Raw genomic sequence first — 22,538 nt, forward strand, 5'->3', positions numbered from 1 at the left:
TTCCACTTCAGAGCGCCCACAAATATATACATTCATTCACTGACCTTCTTTACAGCAAAATATCAAAATAGCAAAATGACATCTGTGAGTGCGTAACACAGCAGTTTTCTAACATGTACTTAATGATTTCAGTCATTATTAACATACTAAGATGAAAAATATCTTATTTTCAATAAGTTTGAAAGTGTTTCTCATAATACTTCTTCTTTGTACTTTGTAAGCACTATTAATTTGAACATCGTCTTTAACTGGATCATATCAGTACAATGTTTAACTTCTTTACTTAATCCATTCCAGAATTTAATTCCACGTACTGATATGCTAAAAGTTTTAAGTGTTGTACGGGCATACAAATGTTTTAAGTTAGATTGTCCTCTAAGGTTATATTTCTCCTCTTTAGTTGAGAAGAATTGTTGTACATTCCTTGGTAGCAGGTTATAATTTACTTTGTACATCAATTTAGCTGTTTGCAATTTTATCAAGTCATCGAGGTTTAATATTTTTGACTCAATAAATAAAGGGTTTGTATGTTTTTCTATATCCAACATTGTGTATTATTTTAATCGATCTTTTTTGTAACACAGTTAACGAATGTAGCGCACATTTGTAGTTGTTTCCCCATATTTCTGCACAATAACTCAGATATGGTAACACTAGCGAGCAGTAGAGAATATAAAGTGATTTTTGGCCCAGGACCTATTTTGCTTTATTCATTATTGAAATATTTTTTGCTACCTTATGTTGTATGTTTTGTATATGAGATTTCCAGTTCATTTTATCATCTATTAATACTCCCAAAAATCTGGTTTCTTTTACAGAAATCAGTCTGTTGGTCACAGATACTTGTACATTTGAGGCTCCTGCAGCGTCTGATGTATTCGTGTCTGATGTTCTTTTTTACTGTTACATCTCTACGCTGCTGATCCGCCTCCGCTTGGGATGGTCTCCTGTGGACGGGACTCTCGCTGCTGTCTTGGATCCGCTTTGAACTGAACTCTCGCGGCTGTGTTGGAGCCACTATGGATTGAACTTTCACAGTATCATGTTAGACCCGCTCGACATCCATTGCTTTCGGTCCCCTAGAGGGGGGGGGGTTGCCCACATCTGAGGTCCTCTCCAAGGTTTCTCATAGTCAGCATTGTCACTGGCGTCCCACTGGATGTGAATTCTCCCTGCCCACTGGGTGTGAGTTTTTTCCTTGCCCTTTTGTGGGTTCTTCCGAGGATGTTGTAGTCGTAATGATTTGTGCAGTCCTTTGAGACATGTGTGATTTGGGGCTATATAAATAAACATTGATTGATTGATTGATTGAAATAGCATTGTTTTAGTTTTACTGAGATTCAAGGATAGCCTGTTTTTATCAAACCATTTTTTAAATTTATTAATTTCTCACGTTATTATTTGTATTATCTTCTGTGTGTTCTCTCCTGAACAGAAAGCAGTTGTGTCGTCTGCAAATAAAACTAACTTCAAGTCTTTTGTAACTTTGCAAATATCGTTTATATAAAGATTGAACGATCTTGGTCCCAATATTGATCCCTGGGGTACACCACAAGATATATCCAATCGTGTTGACATATTTTCACCCATCTTCACATATTGCTTCCTGTTGGTTAAATAGCTTTTTATCCAGTTTAAGACCAAACCTCTGATGCCATATCGTTCTAGTTTTTGAATTAAAATATCATGATTAATTGTGTCAAATGCTTTTGATAAACCCATGAATACTGCGGCTGCACATTCCTTACTGTCTATTGCATTGGTAATTTCCTCTGTTATTTTGATTAATGCTATTGAAGTTGAGATATTTGCTCTAAATCCAAATTGGTTCTCCACGAGCGTCCCACTTTTATTGATAAATGTATCTAATCTACTATTGAATAGTTTTTCTATGATTTTGGAGAATTGTGGAAGTAATGAAACTGGTCTGTAGTTAGTGAACTGGTATATGTCTCCCTTCTTATGAATTGGTACAACTTTTGCAATTTTCATTTTGTCAGGGAATTTGCCGGTTAAAAATGTTACGTTACTAATATATGTAAGAGGTTCTGAAATGTCTTGTATAACGTTTTTTATTGTTACCATATCTATTGCGAATACATTTTGCCTAAGCCATAAGATGTGGGCGGGGCATGGCGCCAAACATTGCTCCGATGATTCGTTAATAAGTCGACCCCACAAATTCAGCTCTGATCGTATTTGGTAGAAATGATGATGATGACAACCTGAAGGGCCCGATGGGTCATTACTAAAAATGTCCGATAAAGGCTTTTTTGCCGATATCCGATATTCCGATATTGTCCAACACTTAATTACCGATTCCGATATCAACCGATACCGATATATACAGTCGTGGAATTAACACATTATGATGCCTAATTTTGTTTTGATGCCCTGCTGGATGCATTAAACAATGTAATGAGGTTTTCCAAAATAATTAAACTCAAGGGTGGAGTGCCATCTCCGGTTTGGGGAGGAGACCCTGCCCCAAGTGGAGGAGTTCAAGTACCTAGGAGTGGGGGAAGAGTGGATCGTGAGATCGACAGGCAGATCGGTGCGGCGTCTTCAGTAATGCGGACGTTGTATCGATCTGTTGTGGTGAAGAAGGAGCTGAGCCGGAAGGCAAAGCTCTCAATTTACCGGTCGATCTACGTTCCCATCCTCACCTATGGTCATGAGCTTTGGGTAATGACCGAAAGGATAAGATCACGGGTACAAGCGGCCGGAATGAGTTTCCTCCGCCGTGTGGCGGGGCTCTCCCTTAGAGATAGGGTGAGAAGCTCTGTCATCCGGGAGGAACTCAAAGTAAAGCCGCTGCTCCTACACATCAAGAGGAGCCAGATGATGTGGTTTGGGCATCTGGTCACGATGCCACCCGAACGCTGTTTAGGGCACGTCCAACCGGTAGGAGGCCACGGGGAAGACCCAGGACACGTTGGGAAGACTATGTCTCCCGGCTGGCCTGGGAACGCCTTGGGATCCCCCGGGAAGAGCTAGACGAAGTGGCTGGGGAGAGGGAAGTCTGGGCTTCCCTGCTTAGGCTGCTGCCCCCGCGACCCGACCTTGGATAAGCGGAAGAAGATGGATGGATGGATGGAAGTTACGGAAAAAAATGCCAACATGGCACTGCCATATTTATTATTGAAGTCACAAAGTGTATTATTTTTTTAATCATGCCTCAAAACAGCAGTTTGGAATTTGGGACATGCTCTCCCAGAGAGAGCATGAGGAGGTTGAGGTGGGCGGGGTTGAGGTGAGGGTGGTGTATATTGTAGCGTCCTGGAAGAGTTAGTGCTGCAAGGGGTTCTGGGTATTTGTTATGTTGTGTTCATGTTGTGTTACGGTGCGGATGGTCTCCCGAAATGTGTTTGTCATTCTTGTTTGTAACAGTGTTAAAGTTGTTTATACGGACACCCTCAGTGTGACTTGTATGGCTGTTGACCAAGTATTCATGGCATTCACTTCTGTGTGTGAAAAGCCGTAGTTATTATGTGACTGGGGGCCGGCACGCAAAGGCAGTGCTTTTAAGGTTTATTGGCGCTCTGTACTTCTCCCTACGTCTGTGTACCACTCTGTACAGCGGTGTTTAAAAAAGTCATAAATTTTACTTTTTGAAACCCTTCATCCATCCATTTCCTACCGCTTATTCCCTTTTGGGGTCGCGGGGGGCGCTGGCGCCTATCTCAGCTACAATCGGGCGTAAGGCGGGGTACACCCTGGACAAGTCGCCACCTCATCACAGGGCCAACACAGATAGACAGACAACATTCACACTCACATTCACACACTAGGGCCAATTTAGTGTTGCCAATCAACCTATCCCCAGGTGCATGTCTTTGGAAGTGGGAGGAAGCCGGAGTACCCGGAGGGAACCCACGCATTCACGGGGAGAACATGCAAACTCCACACAGAAAGATCTCGAGCCTGGATTTGAACCCAGGACTGCAGGAACTTCGTATTGTGAGGCAGACGCACTAACCCCTCTCCCACCGTGAAGGCCACTTTTTGAAACCGATACCGATAATTTCCGATATTACATTTTAAAGTATGTATTGGCATCTCTAGTCAGTACCTGTTCCTACTCGTAATGGGTGGAGCCTAGCGGCGAACACTGCCCCACACCTTCACCAAACTGTCATTATTGCACTTTAGGTGATCAGAGACGGATACTAAATTGATGGGTGGTGATAAATTCCAAAATATGTTTTGCAAATGACAGGATGTGGTTGTGGCACGCCACCAAACTTTGGTCTGATGGTTTGCCACAAAACATGATTTCCCAAGTTCAAATCTTGATCTTAATTGCTACAAATGATGATGACAGTCTGAATTGGCTTTGTTTCTTTTTTTTATTTAATGTATTTTTTTTTTATTAGCAAGCCCAAAAGGGCCGCCTTGTTTAAGCCCTTAAAGGCCTACTGAAATGAGATTTTCATATTTAAACGGGGATAGCAGGTCCATTCTATGTGTCATACTTGATCATTTTGCGATATTGCCATATTATTGCTGAAAGGATTTAGTAGAGAACATTGACGATAACGTTCGCAACTTTTGGTCGCTAATAAAAAAGCCTTGCCTGTACCGGAAGTAGCAGACGATGTGCGCGTGACGTCACGGGTTGTGGAGCTCCTCACATCTGAACATTGTTTACAATCATGGCCACCAGCAGCGAGAGCGATTCGGACCAAGAAAGCAACGATTTCCCCATTGATTTGAGCGAGGATGAAAGATTTGTGGATGAGGAAAGTGAGAGTAAAGGACTACAAAAACAAATAAACAAAAAAAAAAAAACTAGACTGAAGACAATTCAGATGTTATTAGACAAATTTAATAGAATAATTCTGTAAAATCCCTTATCTGCTTATTGTGTTACTAGTGTTTTAGTGAGATTATATGGTCGTACCTGTACCGCCAGTGTCTCAGAGGGAAGCCACGTATCTCGACGAGGCGAAGACAGCCGATGCTTCCTCCACAGTGGAAGCATCCGACGGTCGGGGGCGGCCGGTGGGAGGAGGCAAGAGAGTCCGCAGCTGCCTCTTTGACAGGTGCAGGAGGAACGTCGCAAGCTCTCCGCTCATGTCTACGGTAAGAGCCGACTTATTACCACAATTATCTCACCGGAACCTGCCGGTTGACATGTGGTAGGGAACCATGTTCGCTTGACCGCTCTGTTCCATAGTAAAGCTTCACCTTCATCTTTCGGGAATGTAAACAAGGAAACAAGAAAAAAACGGCTGTGTTTGTGTTGCTAAAGGCGGCCGCAATACACCGCTTCCCACCTTCTTTGACGTCTCCATTATTAATTGAACACATTGCAAAAGATTCAGCAACACAGATGTCCATAAGACTGTGGAATCATGCGATGAAAACAGATGTCTTATAGCTGTGAACGGTGCTGGACCAAAATGTCCTCTACAATGCGTGACGTCACGCGCACGCGTCATCATACCGCGACGTTTTAGCATGATCCTTCCGCGCGAAATTTAAAATTGCGATTTAGTAAACTAAACTGGACGTATTGGCATGTGTTGCAATGTTAATATTTCATCATTGATATATAAACTATCAGACTGCGTGGTCGGTAGTAGTGGGTTTCAGTAGGCCTTTAATGCAGAAAATTCCCCAAATTTTGCAGGGGCGTCATGGAAGGGCGAAAAATGTTCTATTTTGAGGTTTGTCCCAAAATTTTTGATGGTAGGTCAGAGCGTCATTACAAGCGTCATGCATGCCGGCTGACGCACGTGATGCAACGCGGTGCAACAGGGGCGAGGGCCCGTTCAACGCTGCTCGCAGCTTTGATTATTGTTTGTTTCCATGGTGGCAATGTCAACATATAAAATAGTAAACAGTAAGACACATATGTTTAAGTCCGAGGCCGACATGGAGGAGGATGTCAATGTCTTCCCCCTTTCTTCAAGCCTGCTTTTAAGTGGTCTTAATAGCGTAATGCCACTCTCCTCTGTGTATTTAATCCCCTTTAATTTGATCGCACTTTCATTCCAGTTTCATAATGATGATGGTGATGATGATGATGGTGTAGCGTAACTTGGCAGCAGATGGAGCTTCCTCTTCTCCCGATGAGTAAGCTTCCCCTGGCTGCGCCTGCACAGAATTCTAAAAATATTTTTTTTACATCACTTCTTCCATTCACAAGGTTTCTAGTGAATTCTGTCTGGAAGGGAATGGAATGACGCAATATGTTATCCATATTTTCCACCAAATGACATTCATGTCCGATGTAGATGGTAAAGAAATTCTACGTCCTGTTTGGCTCAATGGTCACGTCCTTGAGGGTTCATAGTTAATGCATAATGGCTCAAGGTCATTTGTTGCCTTATTTGCTTTGGTATTTTATGAAAAATAATGCAGAGTCTTTAATTTACTTGATTTTAGGATCACTTTAATGGATTATAATTCCTTTGTCTTTAAAGGGGCCTTAAGCCTTTATTCCCAAAGAAAAGCCATTCTTGATTTAACTACTTGTTATATTGTTAGTAATATATTCTTACAAGGTGTACCCCGCCTTACGCCCAATTGTAGCCTTACGCCTTACGCCCAGCACCCCCCGCGACCCTAAAGGGAATAAGCGGTAGAAAATGGATGGATGGATGTTCTTATTATGAGCATTTTTTTTTTTAGCTTTTTGCACTCAATATTTTGAAATGTTCTTTAACAGGCTCAACAAAAAACATGAATTGCAAAAAAAAACGCCTCCATCTCAGTTTTGTGTTGGATGAAACAAAACATTATTGCTACAATTGTTGTAAATGTCAACACTTAAAGATTTTTTGGGTAAAATAAAGCTTTTCATTTTTGTTTTGATTGCATTTTCACAATGTGAAGGGATTAAAAACAACTGCTGACCTCAGATGGACACCAGGCTGCACTGCTTTAAACCAGTGTTTTTTAACCATAGGGCCATAACATATCTGTTTCTCGGCTGTGGTCTGTATGGGCTGAAGTGGTACTCTGTTGTAATACACTTTTCCGCCACTTGTGGCAGCAATGACAACATCAAAAAAACAGAAAAAGACTGGAGCTAAAGTCAAAGAGAAGTTTCCTAAGCGCAAAATATATGACTAAAGTGGTGAAGCTGTATTTTCATTTGCACTTAAATTGTGTTGATTAATAATTTAGTTAACTCATTTCAGCACAACATTTTTTAATCAGTTATTAATGAGTCCCTTCTTAAACAGTATATTTGATTAGTACTTATTTTTCTAATCAGCCTGATCCAAGACTAAGGTTTGTGTTAAATAAATGATAATCTTTGTGATAAACACATGGTTTCATATCATTTAAAAAAAAAAAATCAAGAATAAGATGACTAATTCTGTGTTAATGTTTGACTGTAGTAGAAATGTTGGGCCCCGGGGTCAAAAAAGGTTACAAATCCCTGCTTTAAACTATTGCAACATTATTACAACTGTATACATTAAGGACTCCATAAAATACAAAGAAAGAGACAGTTAAATTATTACTATTTTTCGGTTATGAGTATTATCAGTGTTTTTGTAATATTAGTAGCAGCAATATCTTCTTTCTTTTTTTGATTCACTGAACCTTTACAAAACAGTAACATTTACTCTCATAGTCATTCACATCGAGGTCCCACCGGGGTGAGTTTTTCCTTGCCCTTATGTGGGCTCTGTACCTCGGATGTCATTGTGGCTTGTGCAGCCCTTTGAGACACTTGTGATTTAGGGCTATATAAATAAACATTGATTGATTGATTGATTGATTGATTGATTGATTGATTGATTGATTGACAACATAAAGAGACACTTCGGATCCAATGGAGTCAATAAATTCCAGGATGAGCAATTTCAACATAAAATAATTAAGATTAAAGATTGAAGCTGAGATAGGCACCAGCACCCCCCTCAACCCTGAGAGGGACAAGCGGTAGGAAAAATTTAATTGATGGATAGATTAGTTTAGTGTATTTCCTTGAATTGCCGCCGGGGCGCTAATTAATTTAAAAGCTCTCCTCACTCCTGCGCTTACCAAAGGCATGCGGTAAAAGTAAGCATGCGCTAATTATTTTAAAACCTCTTCTCACTCAGGCACTTACCAAAGGTATGCAGTAAAAATTTGAATGTGATGTAAGCTTGGACCTTATATCCTACTGAATAGCTCTTAATCTTCTTCCGTTTATGCGATTTCAAATTACCGGTATTGAAATCAGCCTCCTCCCTTTTGAAAATGATGACAGAGGAGTCACTCGTGACGTCACGAGTTTGATCAGGCGGTAATACTAAGCATGCGCTAATTATTTTGGGAAGCGAGTTTGACCCGGCAGTAATTCAAGGCAGGCGCATACTAAATGCCCTGCGGCAATTCAAGGAAATACGGTATTTCAAAAGAAGACATTGTAATTTCACAAAACACATGACTACACACTGCGATGAGGTGGCGACTCGTCCAGGATGTACACCGCTTTCCGCCCGATTGTAGCTGAGATAGGCACCAGCGCCCCTCATCCCGTTACCCCAAAGGGAATAAGCGATAGAAAAATGGATGGATGGATGGACATGACTACACATGGTTGAAAAAGCCAGAATAAGCCAGAAGGCTAGTTTTCATCTGTAGTCCCCTGGCCATGATGTAAGAAAGGCAGTAAAATTGCAATTTAAAAGGAGAAGAAAAACAAAAGAGACAAAATGAAAAAAAGCACATAATACCTATTCAATATAAAAATACAAAAATAAAATACAACATCCCAACATAACATCCATCCTATTTGTATTATAATAAACTAAGATGTACACAAGACCAGATATGATAACAAAAATAGTTTAAAAAAAATTTAGAGTCAAGATAACGTTTGTTGTTGGTAAACGGGTCCACCTCTTTTGGGAACATTGTGCTTTACTTTGAAGGGCGGGTCACCGTATTTCCGGTGAGTTTCCGGCTTGTTTGGCGCCGCTTCGCCTTGTGCAGCGGACGAATTCGGCGAACAACGGATGAGGTCTGGCGGAAGGAGAAGCCCGAGAAGAAGAAGAAGTAGAGACGGAGGGGGCGGAGGACGCGATGGAGGGGGAGCGCCCTGAGAGAAACACCACACAACGGGCATTCTAGCCGGGGAAGTGGCGGTGGTGGCGGTGGTGGGCACTGAAGAAGGAAAAAGCGGGATAAGTGTCGAGCAAGTTTGCAGCCGGAGCTTTGTTACCCACACCCCACACTTAGGACCCTCCAGTGGACCCCCCTGTGGCCGCGGTCCAACAGTCTCCTTCGCCCGATGAATGGAGTTGCCTTCTGCCTTGTTGGAATACCTCCATACGCCTCCGAGCACCACGTAAGTCTGCGCCGTGTTGTGGAGCTTGTGGAGGTGGGAGTCTGGGGCGCGCCGCCGCCGCCGAGCGTGATTTCCTAAGCCGATTAAAGGCCAGTTTACATGGACGCACACGCCCGCACGGATAGCCGCACTCAATGCAACTTTTCTGGGGTGTTTCTCAGGTTTTTGTGGTAGCCAAATGCTGCCCGGGGAATGTTGTACGTCCCCGGGCTGGTGCTGGTCCTTTGTCTGGCCCTCGATGCTGGAGGCCGGCTGTCAGTCCGAGCAGGACGTCCCAAGCTGGGGTGTAACCTGGAGGAGATGAGGGGCTTCTTTATGATTACCACACATCAGGGGTGGGAGTGGGCTTTACCCCAGAGCATAATACTCACTTATGCCCATATTTAGTGGACTTTTCTTCTTTATTCTTCCACAGTCACAGCTATGAATGATTTAATTTTACATTTCAATGTTGCTGAAGTTTGGTAAAATTTTGGGTTTCAATTATTTTATGTCATGGCCTCCCCAGGGCAGTGGTTCTCAAATGGGGGTACTTGAAGGTATGTCAAGGGGTATGTGAGATTTTTAAAAAATATTAAAAAAATAGAAGCAATTCAAAAATTCTATATAGATATATCTATTGAATAATACTTCAACAAAATATGAATGTAAGTTCATAAACTGTGAAAAAAAAATAAAGCAATTTGGTGTTGACAGATAGATTTTTTTGTGGACATGTTCCGCAAATATTGATTTCTTTTTTGTGAAGAAATGTTGAGAATTAAGTTCATGAATCCAGATGGATATAAAATGAATCACTTGTTTATTTTTCAACAAGTTTTTTGTTGTTTTTATATATTTTTTTCCAAATAGTTCAAGAAAGACTGCTAAAAATGAACAATATTTTGCACTGTTATACAACTTAATAAATAAGAAACTGATGACAAAGTGCTGTATTTTACTTCTATATCTCTTTTTTTCAACCAAAAATGCTTTGCTCTGATTAGGGGGTACTTGAATTTAAAAAATGTCCACGGGGGTACATCACTGAAAAAAAGTTGAGAACCACTGCCCTAGGAGACATATTTTTTTTCACGTGCCCTCATAATTGAAATACTGTTATTACATATTCACGATAAATCTAAACACATACTTGGTCATATTTACTCGTCTGCACGTTGATTTCATTGGAGCACTGCTACCACCTAGCTGGAGGCTTGTGTATTGTTCAAGCATGAATAAAGACGCTAATATTAGAAGTAGGCTACCAATCACATTGTACTCTTTTTGGTACTTTTGTGTTAATAAATATTGTTTTTGATAGATAAAACTCATTTTTTATTGTTGATTATGAAAACTGCTGTCCAGTTGTTATATATTTTCTAGATATCATTTCTGAGTGTAATTTTCAAGTTTAACACTAAGTTGCAGTTGCAAGTCCAAGATGTTGGAGAGCAGTTTTTTAATTGATTGATTAAGACTTTTATCAGTAGATATTACAGTACATATTCCGTACAATTAACCACTAATTGGTAACACCCGAGTAAGTTTTTCAACTTGTTTAAATCGTTGTACAAGTTAATCAATTAATGGTAAAGTAGGTTTTTTTTGATGCGCCCCAAAAAGTGTTTGTACTGTAAGTATTGTACTTATTACACATCAGCTGTGCATCTTATTTGTAGTTTTCATCAACACATTTGGAAGTGTTGAAATTTGAAAGTTAAAGTCTCTATTGCTAATAAGTAGCATGTTAACAGCAAACCCAATGTATATTAGCATCAAGCTTGTCTAGTGCATTTGTGTAAAATTGTAGTCTTACTTAACCTGTGTTGAAGGGTTTTTATCAAGTCAATTTCAAACTTTACGTAGAGGTGGTATGGCGCAGTGCGTTCTCAGTCCTGCTGGAGTGACCGGCAAGTGCAGAAGTGCTAAGAGTCACGCAATCCAGGTCCTGAAACATGGCATGGGTAAATTTTACGTGAATCGGTGCGTGGGACGACTGGCGGGATTCAATCGGTGCCAAAAAAGTATACCGAATTCAGTTCCAAACCTACTCAGTGGCTTAGTGGTTAGAGTGTCCGCCCTGAGATCGGTAGATTGTGAGTTCAAACCCCGGTCGAGTCATACCAAAGACTATAAAAAATGGGACCCATTACCTCCCTGCTTGGCACTCAACATCAAGGGTTGGAATTGGGGGTTAAATCACCAAAACTTATTCTCGGGCGTGGCACCGCTGCTGCCCACTGCTCCCCTCACCTTCCAGGGGGTGTGATCAAGGGGATGGATCAAATGCAGAGGACACATTTCACCACACCTAGTGTGTGTGTGACAATCATTGGTACTTTAACTTTAACTTCAACTTAATTAGAAATCCCTCTGGCTATCACGGATCCCAGCCCCCGACACTTGGAGTTGCAGGTTTAAAAAAATATATGTATCGATTTTTTTCTCATCTAGTACTGCAGCGATACGAACCCCACATTTATAGTAACATATTTTTGTCTTTTTTTTAATGAAGTTGCTATATGGTCTGTCGCGCTGATAAAAAGGATCGAAAAATGTATTTTTCTTAATTTTGTCAAGTTGCTGCATGGTTGCTAGTAGTGATATGAGTGCCCACATGGAAACATAGCTAAAGTTAGCTTAGCAGGTTTAAAAAAAAAAAAACTTTTCCTAAGTTGCTGCATGGTTGTTAGTACTGTAAGCATATGAACCGCACATTTAAACATAGCTGGAAAGTGGAAGTCTCGGCAGGTGTGAAAAAGTAGTGTGGAGTTTGTATGTTTTGTGCGGGTATTCCATGTTAGCTTAATTTGATCCTCTACAAAAGCTGTGTCCAATCTTTTTTCAACATGCTAAAAAGTCAAAGCATTTTGATATTTTATTTTGTAAAAAAAAAAAAATGCTAAAAGCATTAATTATATTTGAAAACAAATAATTTGTGTTATACAAATGTATAACACATTTACATGTATACACAATGTGACAATATATATTATTATTAGTTTTAAAATAATCCATCCATCTTCTTCTGCTTATCCGAGGTGGGGTCGCGGGGGCAGCAGCCTAAACAAGGAAGCCCAGACTTCCCTCTCCCCAGGCACTTCGTCCAGCTCCACCCAGAAATTTATTATAATTAATTAATAATAATTGTTAATAAAAAAAATGTCTGCTTTTTTATATTGCAATATGAATGTCTGGTTGTTTTTTAAACATTTTTGTATAATTTTATTTCATCAATAAACTTCGGAATAACAAAACCCAAGCCGTTAATGGCCTCAGAGCCGCACTTTAAACACCCCTGTTTTAAAAAGATGTGAATGTAAGTGTGAGTGGTTGTCCTGTGATTTTCTGATGTGAATTCCAGGGTGCATCCCTGGCATAGGCTCCTGCTAATGACAACATGGTGCTTTTCTACCTCGGTTTATTAGAATACTTTGAAAAAGCAGATGAAGTTTCCAACCCCGTTGTGTTTGACATCGCAGCGGATGAAAAGATGGGAAAAGTGTGACCTCTGCGGCTGCAGCAAACATCACGGGAACTCGTGTTTTGGTGTTTTTCCCTGTTTCCTTGTTATGTAAACAAGATTGTTGAGTAGGGAGGGGGGAAAAGATTCCTTGATGTAAGGATAAACTGTTTTATCACTTTTTGATTGGGCTTTCTTGTCATAGGTTTCGTTTATTGGCGCTTTCATGTTCCCGTAACTTCCGTCTGTGTGCTGCTTGGAAGTCTGTCACAACTTTTCTATAAAAGAGACGGATTTTCCCCTCCTCTGTGTTCTCTTCATTCCCTCCCAGCTGAGAATGTTACCTCCTTTGTGGTTTTGTTGTGTTTTGGTTGGGAAAAAATGGGAACCTTTGACTTTTAGGATGCATCAAAGCAGGCCTCTACGTGTCATCTCATGTCGTTTTCTGCTTTATATGTTCCATAAAAAAACACATTCAGCAGTCATAGTTACACATGGTGAGGTTTGTGATGTTGCCATAGTAACTATATATAAACATGCCAACAGCTGTTTTCAACTTATCAATGTAGCTCAGCGTTAATGATGTAAACAGCTTCACTCAGTGCACATAGTGAGGTTTTAAAAAGAGACCGACCGATCATCGACTGGGTTGATATTTGGCATGTTGACATGTATTGGTGTACCGTATATTCCTGACTATAGAACACACTGATATTAATTGATTGATTGATTGAAACTTTTATTAGTAGATTGCACAGTGCAGTACATATTCCGTACAATTGACCACTAAATGGTAACACCCCAATACGTTTTTCAACTTGTTTAAGTCGGGGTCCAAGTTAATCAATTCAATATATATCCGCACCCAATAAATTGTAGAAGAAAAAATATTTTTTCCGTATATTAGCCGCACCGGACTATGAGCTAAATTGCGAAATAAGTTAATTATTCAATACGATTCTGTGAAAGTTTATTTACATACTGTAATTGTTTTCAAACAGTGTCTGTAACATGGCAGTAAAGCAGCCGATAAACAAAACAGAAGTCATTGTCATGTACCCACAAGATGCGGAAGCCACCTCTCCAATCATCTTAAGACTCAACAACTCCACAGGGACGTTTTGCTGAATTTTACGAAAACTGAAACAATACAAAAAGGCCATTTTAAGTTAAAAATGCTAACACAGACACTCATAAACGTGTTAGCATATTAGCTATTGCTAGCGTCATTACATTACGGAAGCATGTACAAATATTTATGAAAACACTCTTACTGACATCACACATGGGACGGTTTAGTAAGTATAAACAGTTTTAGTTACACTGTAAAACTTACAAACATATCTAGAGTGATTAATAAAGAATCCATACGAGTAGGAACGCTATGGATGGCAAACCTGCTCACCCAGTCCACCAGACATTTGAGGGACAAGCTCCTTCAGCTTCGTTCCCTCAGTGTTCGATTCAAGAACTCCTTTTTTCCGCCCTCCATCCAGCTTTATAATCACTTGCCATACAGCACTAGATGATATCTGTCTATTACCTGACACCTGTCACATATACAGCTGTCGCATATACTGTAATATTGTACATGGTAATTGTTATATACTGCATATATGATATAGACATAATATAATATTATATATCTGCATATATAATATACTGAACATATATTATGTACGTACCGTTTTTCCTTGAATTGCCTCAGGGCATATAGTATGCGCCTGCCTTGAATTACTGCCGGGTCAAACTCGCTGCGCAAAATAATTGGCGCATGCTTAGTATTACCGCCTGGTCAAACTCGTGACGTCACGAGTGACACTTACCCTGTCATCATTTTCAAAATGGAGGAGGCTGATTTCAATACCGGTAATTTGAAATCGCATGAAGGGAAGAAGATTAAGAGCTATTCAGTAGGATTTAAGGTCCAAGCTTACATCACACTCAAATTTTACTGCATGCCTTTGGTAAGTGCCGGAGTGAGAAGAGTTTTTTTTTAATAATTAGCGCATGCTTACTTTTACCGCATGCCTTTGGTAAGCGCAGGAATGAGGAGAGGTTTTAAATTAATTAGCGCCCCGGCAGCAATGAAAGAAAATACGGTATGTTATATTTTACATCGCTATATTTAGTCTATTTATACCTGCTTTGTCCTTTCCATCCTTACACTTTCCATCATTGTAACTGAGCTACTGTGTGGAACATTTTCCCTTGTGGATCATTAAAGTTTGTCTAAGTCTAGAAGACTGAATGGCAATCTTCCAATTTTTGCAAGGAAATCCAGTTTTTGTCCTTTTCGGTCACATTTTGTTTGTTTTTGGCACTCGAGAAATGGACTCGCTTGAAAAGCCTCCGTCCGCAACACTCGCAGCGTGGGTTCATTAAACGAGCGCAGGGTTTCATGTTCCGTGATTCATGTTTAAATACCTTTCACTCCAAATGAAAGTCGGCTCCAAATATCGGTTATCGGCCTCCTTGACTACTAATAATTGTTATCGACCCCCGAAAAACACATTGGTGGTGGATCGCTAGTTCAAACATGACTTTTTTTTTTTTTTTTTACAGTTGTGTGACTTGTGGAAGAAAACTTTGCATAAATATGGCTTCCGTTTCTAAACTGTAAGTGGCATATTGTTGTGCAACCCCTTCAATGAAAGTGGAGTCTATTCTTTCATCTTGTTTCATTTCAAAGCATTTTTGTGGCAGTGCTTGAAGGCAAACATGACAAGAGACTGTCCAAATATACTTCTGAGTGTAATTGTATGAGTAAACATCCTTGAATGTGCCTCATATCAATTGAATCCAACTTTATTTCAACAGCCCGGTGCTCATGCTGCATATGCATCCATCCACACTGGGTGGGGTGGATCAATAGAATGTTCCGCAGCCAGGCGGAAGCGAGCAGGGCGTGGCCGCCGGCTAATGCAGCACTGATGCTGCACAGCGTACTGAAAACACACAAAAGCTTTTATGAGCTTCTTAATTGATAATGAAGGTTTTGGCCCCCTCCATCTTCATCCCCTCCTCGGCAGACCTGTTAGTAACACGCAGTTTTATGTTTAGCTGCAGCTCCTTCCAGCACTCAGCCGCACACTCGTTAAAGCCGGACCCCCGCTCGCTTGTCCCTTGTGTGGAGTCAGACCTCAGCGGAATCAACCCCCAGGGGAAAGACTTCTGTGCAGTCAGCAGGTCCCGGGATCAGGTCCTGAACTGAAAACATCTGCATGATGCTGTGCAGGACTTGGCTGCGATCACTGGCAGACGCCGCCCGCCGCCTTCAAGCGGCGCACTTCTCATAATCCTGCAGAGCCGCCAAGGTTTAGGGCAGAGGAAGTCAATGTTGTGGTGGTCATACAGTGCCTCAGTTTTGTTTCCCATCCAAATCATGTAAATTCAAATAATCCATTCCAGACACCCAAAAATACTTTTATAGAGAATAAGGCTAGTTTTAAATTTTTTTATTTTCTTAAAAATCTACAGTGCGCCTAATAACCCAGTGCATCTAATGTACATATTGATTCTGGTTGTGCTTACCGACCTCGAAGCAATTTTATTAGTTACACGGTGTAATGATAAGTGTGACCAGCAGATGGCAGCCACGCATAAGAGATACATATGGACTGCAGGCTGACACCTGTTAAATGAATGACACATAAACAACCACACCCATTGAGAATATAGAACATTACACACAGTGCTATAAAATGTGTCAAAATGTTTTATTACGAGTTCGGTCATCTACAAAGCCACACCACTTGATTGAACGCGGAGCATTACGACTATTGTAGTCAGACGTACTGACTGTGCATTAACATACAGGTATTACTATGGTGAGTGGATAAGGACCCCTAAATAGCACCTACTAGGAGACATATTATCTCGCGTTTTGTTTTGCAGTATTATGCAAAACCAACTTTTCCTACTTATTGGTACTTGCTGATGGGTATTTGTAATCTGCTTAAAGGGGAAAAGGAGAATTGCACTTTTTTCTGAATTTTTCCTATCGTTCACAATCATTATGAAAGACATGGCAATGGATATTTTTGTTTTTTGGATTCTAAATATTAGATATATACGATCAAAAGTCTGCTTACGATGAAGCCTATAAAGCTCTTAAAAAAACATACAAACAGTGAGGTTTTTTGTGCATGATGTAATGTTGAATGATGTAATATATGTAATGTAGTAATGGGCACATTTTTAATAACATTTAATATTCATGTATTTTGATCATTTTAAGCATTAATATCAAAAACGCATCACAACGTTTGCATTTTTTTTCATCACTCATTATTACTCATTCCAGACTACATGAGGGCCAACAAACATCATAAAACATCACTTACTGTGCATAGTCTGCTGTCATTAGGATGCAGACTGCTGGATGTTCATATTCCTATTTAGGAGAAGAATGTCTCATAATCATCACCAAGAAACGGGGTCAGGGGGCGGGATCGACCAAGCGTCTTTTCGTGTAATTCACGCCATTTAGGGTCCTAAATGGCTGTCAAAGAGTACCAACTTGTCGGAGTACCTACTCAGACTTCTTCTGTCCATGTGAGATGCATGATTTATGATCGAGAATAAACTTACAGGGAGCAAGGAAATTATTTATAAATAATTTGTCTGCGTTGGCGCTTATAATAACAATATCACTAATACTTTGTTAATATTCAAGTCACAAAATGTAAATGGACTGTTGTTGGCACTTTTTCAATGGTTATTTATTGGATTATCGGACTTTTATTTAAATTGATTTAATATTTTGAATGCATTTAGAAAAATCTTTCTGTCCTCATGTCTTTCGCAATGATTGTGAACGATAGGCAAAATTCGAAAAAAATTGCAGTTCCCCTTTATGTTTGCCATTGCAGCCTGCGCTGCAGTCAATAAGCTCTTTGTTGTGGCGCGTTAATCCTCCGCTGTTGCTATTTTTAATATAAAGTAAAATAAAGTTCTAACTTATATTTAGATGGATAGATAGATAGATAGATAGATAGATAGATAGATAGATAGATAGATAGTACTTTATTGATTCCTTCAGGAGAGTTCCTTCAGGAAAATAAAAATTCCAGCAGCAGTGTCCAGAGTTGAGATCAATTTAAATAAAAGTAAAAAGTATATAATGGGGGGTTAAATGGAAACAAATAGAGAAATATTACAATACAAATAAAAAAATAAAAAGTCAGTAAACCCGCAATAAGACCGCTAAAAACTACTGTTACAACAAAGATGACGAGTAAAAGGCGGTGTCGAAGTGGAGGCACGTCAAAAAATACCAGCCAACAAAACGGCACATCCCTAAGAGACGGTCAGAAACCAGCTTGAAGATGGTCTGTAAACCAAGTCTTTGCAACATTTTGACTAAAGAACCACCATTACATGTTATGTAAACCACAAGGAAGCGTTTTAAATTTAGAAAATAAATCGTAAAAAAAGACCCGTTTATTGTGCCTTTTAATCCGGTATGCTTTATTGTATGAAAAAAGACCTGAATAGTGTCATGATCAGTGATCCGGATCATGTTTTTGTATTTTCTGTTAGTTTTGGACTCCTTTAGTTCCTGTTTGACACCTGAGTTTGTTTTGGTTGCCATGGTTACTTATTGTGTTCACCTGTCTCTGATTAGTGCTCGCCCGCTCACCTGCTTCCTGAGCACTAATCAGAGGCAGTATTTAAGCTGTTCTTTGCCAGTCAGTCGGGCTGGCGTCATTGTTCTTTTCATTCTCTGTTCATGCTGTTTCATGCAATGCCTCTGCTCTTCTTATGCTTCATGCCATGTCAAGTAAGTTTTTGTTTATTCATGCCATAGTTAGCGACTTTTGTTTCTTGTCCATAGTTCGGTCTAAGTTGTGTTTTCGCTTCTTGTGCCCTTTTGTTTGTTCCTTTTTTTGGTCAAAATTAAATCATGTTTTTACCTGCAAGCCTTGTCCAGAGTAGTCCGTCTGCCTTCCTGGGAGAACGACCCCGCAGCAAGCTGTGCCCCCCCCGTCGTGACAAATAGACTTGCTTATCGACAGTGCGCATTATAATCCGGTGCACCCCATTGTCCGAAAAATACGGTAAGAATTAGAGTACCCACAAAATTCCATTAGTAAGTGCTACTGGGAACACACTACTTTGTGTGTCTGGAGCTTTAACGCTAATGAGCTGTGTTTGTCTCCAAGCAAATGTCTCTCCAGGGAGAGCTATTGTGTACTCTATCCGCTTTTTACACAAACACTGCAACTCTGTCCAACATAATAGATGCCATACATCACATACAACGTAACATTAATGACAGGAGGATACAACTGTTAGCAACAGTTGCATAGCTACATTATATTAGCTACAGTGCTAACATTAGACTCTCATTTGTATGTCAACATCATGGTTGGTTAGCATATTTTCTGAATCAAAAAATAAACAATCAAACTTGGCTCCCACACTTGTCGTTGACTGACGGGTAGTTGGCAGAGCTATTTCAGATGTGTAGCGAAGCCTGCTTTTTACCCCAAACAAATAAATCATGTGTGTTTTCAGCTTATCTTACTTAAAGGCCTACTGAAACCCACTACTACCGACCACACAGTCTGATAGTTTATATATCATTGCAACACATGCCAATACGGCCGGAGTAGGTTACTAAATTGCAATTTTAAATTTCCCGCGGAGTTTCTTGTTGAAAACGTAGCGGAATGATGACACGGCTAAAAGTCGTCTCTTTTCATCGCGCAATTAAACATTATTCTGGACATCTGTGTTGCTGAATCTTTTGCAATTTGTTCAATTAATAATGGAGAAGTCAAAGTAGAAAGATGGAGTTGGGAAGCTTTAGCCTTTAGCCAAACAAACACATGGTGATTCCTTGTTTAAAATTCCCGGAGTTGAAGCTTTACTATGGATCAGAGCGGTCAAGCGAACATGGTTCCTGACCACTTGTCAACCGGCAGGTTTCGGTGAGAAAATTGTGGTAAAAAGTTGCCTCTTACCGAAGATCAGCTGAGTTTGCGCCGTCCATGCAGCTCCCGTCGACTTCCCTCAGAGACTGGCCTCAAGACACCCGTGGACACACCCCTCAGACTATCAGGTACTATTTAATCTCACTAAAACACTAGCAACACAATAGAAAGATAAGGGATTTCCCAAAATTATCTTAGTAAATGTGTCTAAAAACTTCTGAATCCGTCCCAATGCAAACACCTTTTTTTTGTTAACTTTATTTTTTATTTTATTTTATTTTTTCTAGTCCTTCGCTATCAATATCATCATCTACGAATCTTTCATCGTCGCTCAAATTAATGGGGAAATTGTCGTTTTCTCAGTCCGAATAGCTCTTGCTGCTGGAGGCTCCCATTATAAACAATGCGAGGACGTGAGGAGCCCTCACCCTTGTGACGTCATCGTCTGCGACTTCCGATAAAGCCAAAGCTTTTTTATCAGCACCAAAAGTTGCAAACTTTATTGTCGATGTTCTCTACTAAATCCTTTCAGCAAAAATATGGCAATATCGCGAAAGGATCAAGTATGACACATAGAATGGACCTGCTATACCCGTTTAAATATGAAAATCTCATTTCAGTAGGCCTTTAAGATGTTTCAGGATTGTTTGTATCGAAGCCAGAACTATACTGATTTTTGAATGACAGATTATGATTGAAGTTTCAATCAATCAATTTTCTTTATTTAACCAGATAAAGACTCATTGAGATTAAAATCTTTTTTTCAAGAGCGACCTGACAAAGAGGGCGGCACAAACAAAGTTACAATAATAATTACAACAAATATGATTCAACAGAACAGCAGTCATACCACAACAGGTCAAAAATAATTTAAAACAATTAAGTATTAATTCAACTTAATAGCAAGTACATTTCCCAAGAGAACTGCTATCTCAATCTTTTAAAATGGACTTAAACTCCCCCAAAGTGATCAGTTCTGGTAGCCTCAGATCTTTCTGGATGTCATTCCATGACCAGGGAGCAGCATAACTGAATGCTTTTTTTCCCCCCAAGTTCTGTGTTGGCTCTAGGAACCAACATGTATGGTAGAGGTGTTGCGATCTGTGACTCAGATCTTCACATGTTTATTTTTCCATCTTTGTTTCATTCTCTTCTGACCCACTTACTTCCTGTTTAGTCCGTTACCATGGTTACACATTGATTTCACCTGCTCCTCGTTTTCTACACACCTGGTTCTCCTTGATTTCTCCCTATATAAGCTTTCCTCTTTTCTTTGTTCAGTCTCGGATCCTAATTTGCCCACGCGCAACACTGACGACTCTCGACCTTCATCTTTGTATATATATTCTCGCTAGCTTTTACGCTAAGCCATTTGTTTATTCCAGCTCACATGCTGAGGAACTGTTTTTCTGTTTTTGGTTTGCTTTCTCTTTACAGCAGTGTTTTTGTTCCTAGCCTTTTATTATTTAATAAATCCATTTATAACTTACCTTGTTGTGTTCATCGCTTCGACGCATCCTCGGAAGAACCAATCCGGCATTACAATGCCACACAAGCGTCACAGTAGGATCCGAGCATCAAAATGTTTTTCCGCGTCGAAACCACGGGAGGAACCCTTCGACTTGGGTTTGTGGTTGGAGCTCGTGGCTTGGGAGCAGGAAAGACTTGACTGTGGGCCTGAAGTCCCCTCCGAAGCCGTTCGCGCTGCCCCGAAGAGGCGGGGGGTCCAGTGGAGAGGTTCCCCGCACGGCAGTAATTATCCAGCACCACTTCATCCTTCCTACGAACACAGCAAAATTCACCCCGACCAGGATTCACCTTCCACTACCGGTAATCCAGCTTGTTTTTTTTCCCCTGACTCTAGCAGTCACGACATTTGGGGTACGCCCACCGGTGACGCAACACCGCCCTCTGTTGATGACATTTTTTCAGAAGATTTTTATATTGTGGACAGTAATTCTCATTCCCAACCTTTTTTGAATATCAATAACATTCATGACAAGATACAGAATTATCAGGATATTTTTTCTTATTATTCTAGTCAACCTCAGTCACCTAGTTTTTCTCCTACACCTCCTTTAAAACCTCATTCTCCGGCCAAGTCCAAGGTGTTTCCTCCCTTTTCTAAAGGAAATTCTGGACAAATTAAAGGGGAGGAGTCGGCCCGCCTCCAAGCCTCCCACCACCCTCCCTTAAGGTCAGTCCCTGACCATAGGGAACGGGTCTGGGATCCCCGTCTGGAGGAAGGGGCTATGACCTATAGCTGTGCTACGGAGGTAGCACAGATACTACCCTCTAAACCACAGCCACCATGTAGACCTCCTCCACCTGTTTTTCCCCCGGCCAAATCTCAACGGCCTTGTAGACCTCCTCCACCTGTTTTTCCCCCGGCCAAGTCTCAACGGCCTTGTAGACCTCCTCCACCGGTGTTCGGACTCGCGAGGTCATTACCTCCAGCACGTCCTCCACCACCGGTGTTCTGCACTGCTCCCAGTCTGGTTCTCACACCAGCACATGACTCTCGCCTGGTTTTCAAGCCAGAATTAGACTCTCGCCTGGTTTTCACACCAGAAAATGTTTCTAGCCTGGTTCTCAAGCCAGCACTAGACTCCCACCTGGTTCTCACACCAGCCTCCGACCCAGAACTGGTTCTCATACCAGTTACAGACTTTAGCCTAGAGCCCACTCCAGTACCAGCTCCAGAGCTGGAGCCTACTCCAGTACCAGCTCCACGCCGCCAAGCGCCGGTACCAGCTCCGCGCCGCCAAGCACCGCCGACGACGGGGCTGGAGCCCACACCAGCGTCGACGACGGGGCTGGAGCCCACACCAGCGTCGACGACGGGGCTGGAGCC

The 22,538-nt window shown here is 40.8% G+C and overlaps 1 protein-coding gene across 2 annotated transcripts in view; it reads left to right on the forward strand.

The window, feature by feature from the left end:
• The window catches only part of arhgap23a (Rho GTPase activating protein 23a), a 158,098-nt gene that overhangs the window by 26,751 nt on the left and 108,809 nt on the right, over positions 1–22,538 (forward strand). Inside the window, exon 1 of one of the 2 annotated variants that reach the window (XM_061905462.1) lies at positions 8,849–9,298. The exons of the other annotated variant lie outside the window; for it this stretch is intronic. Coding sequence (XP_061761446.1) covers positions 9,242–9,298 — 57 coding nt within the window. The 5' untranslated portion in view covers positions 8,849–9,241. Of the gene's footprint in view, positions 1–8,848; positions 9,299–22,538 lie in introns of those variants that run through there. 2 annotated transcript variants of the gene reach the window in all.

Source organism: Nerophis ophidion, linkage group LG07 (assembly GCF_033978795.1).
Source record: "Nerophis ophidion isolate RoL-2023_Sa linkage group LG07, RoL_Noph_v1.0, whole genome shotgun sequence".
Lineage (NCBI taxonomy): Eukaryota > Metazoa > Chordata > Actinopteri > Syngnathiformes > Syngnathidae > Nerophis > Nerophis ophidion.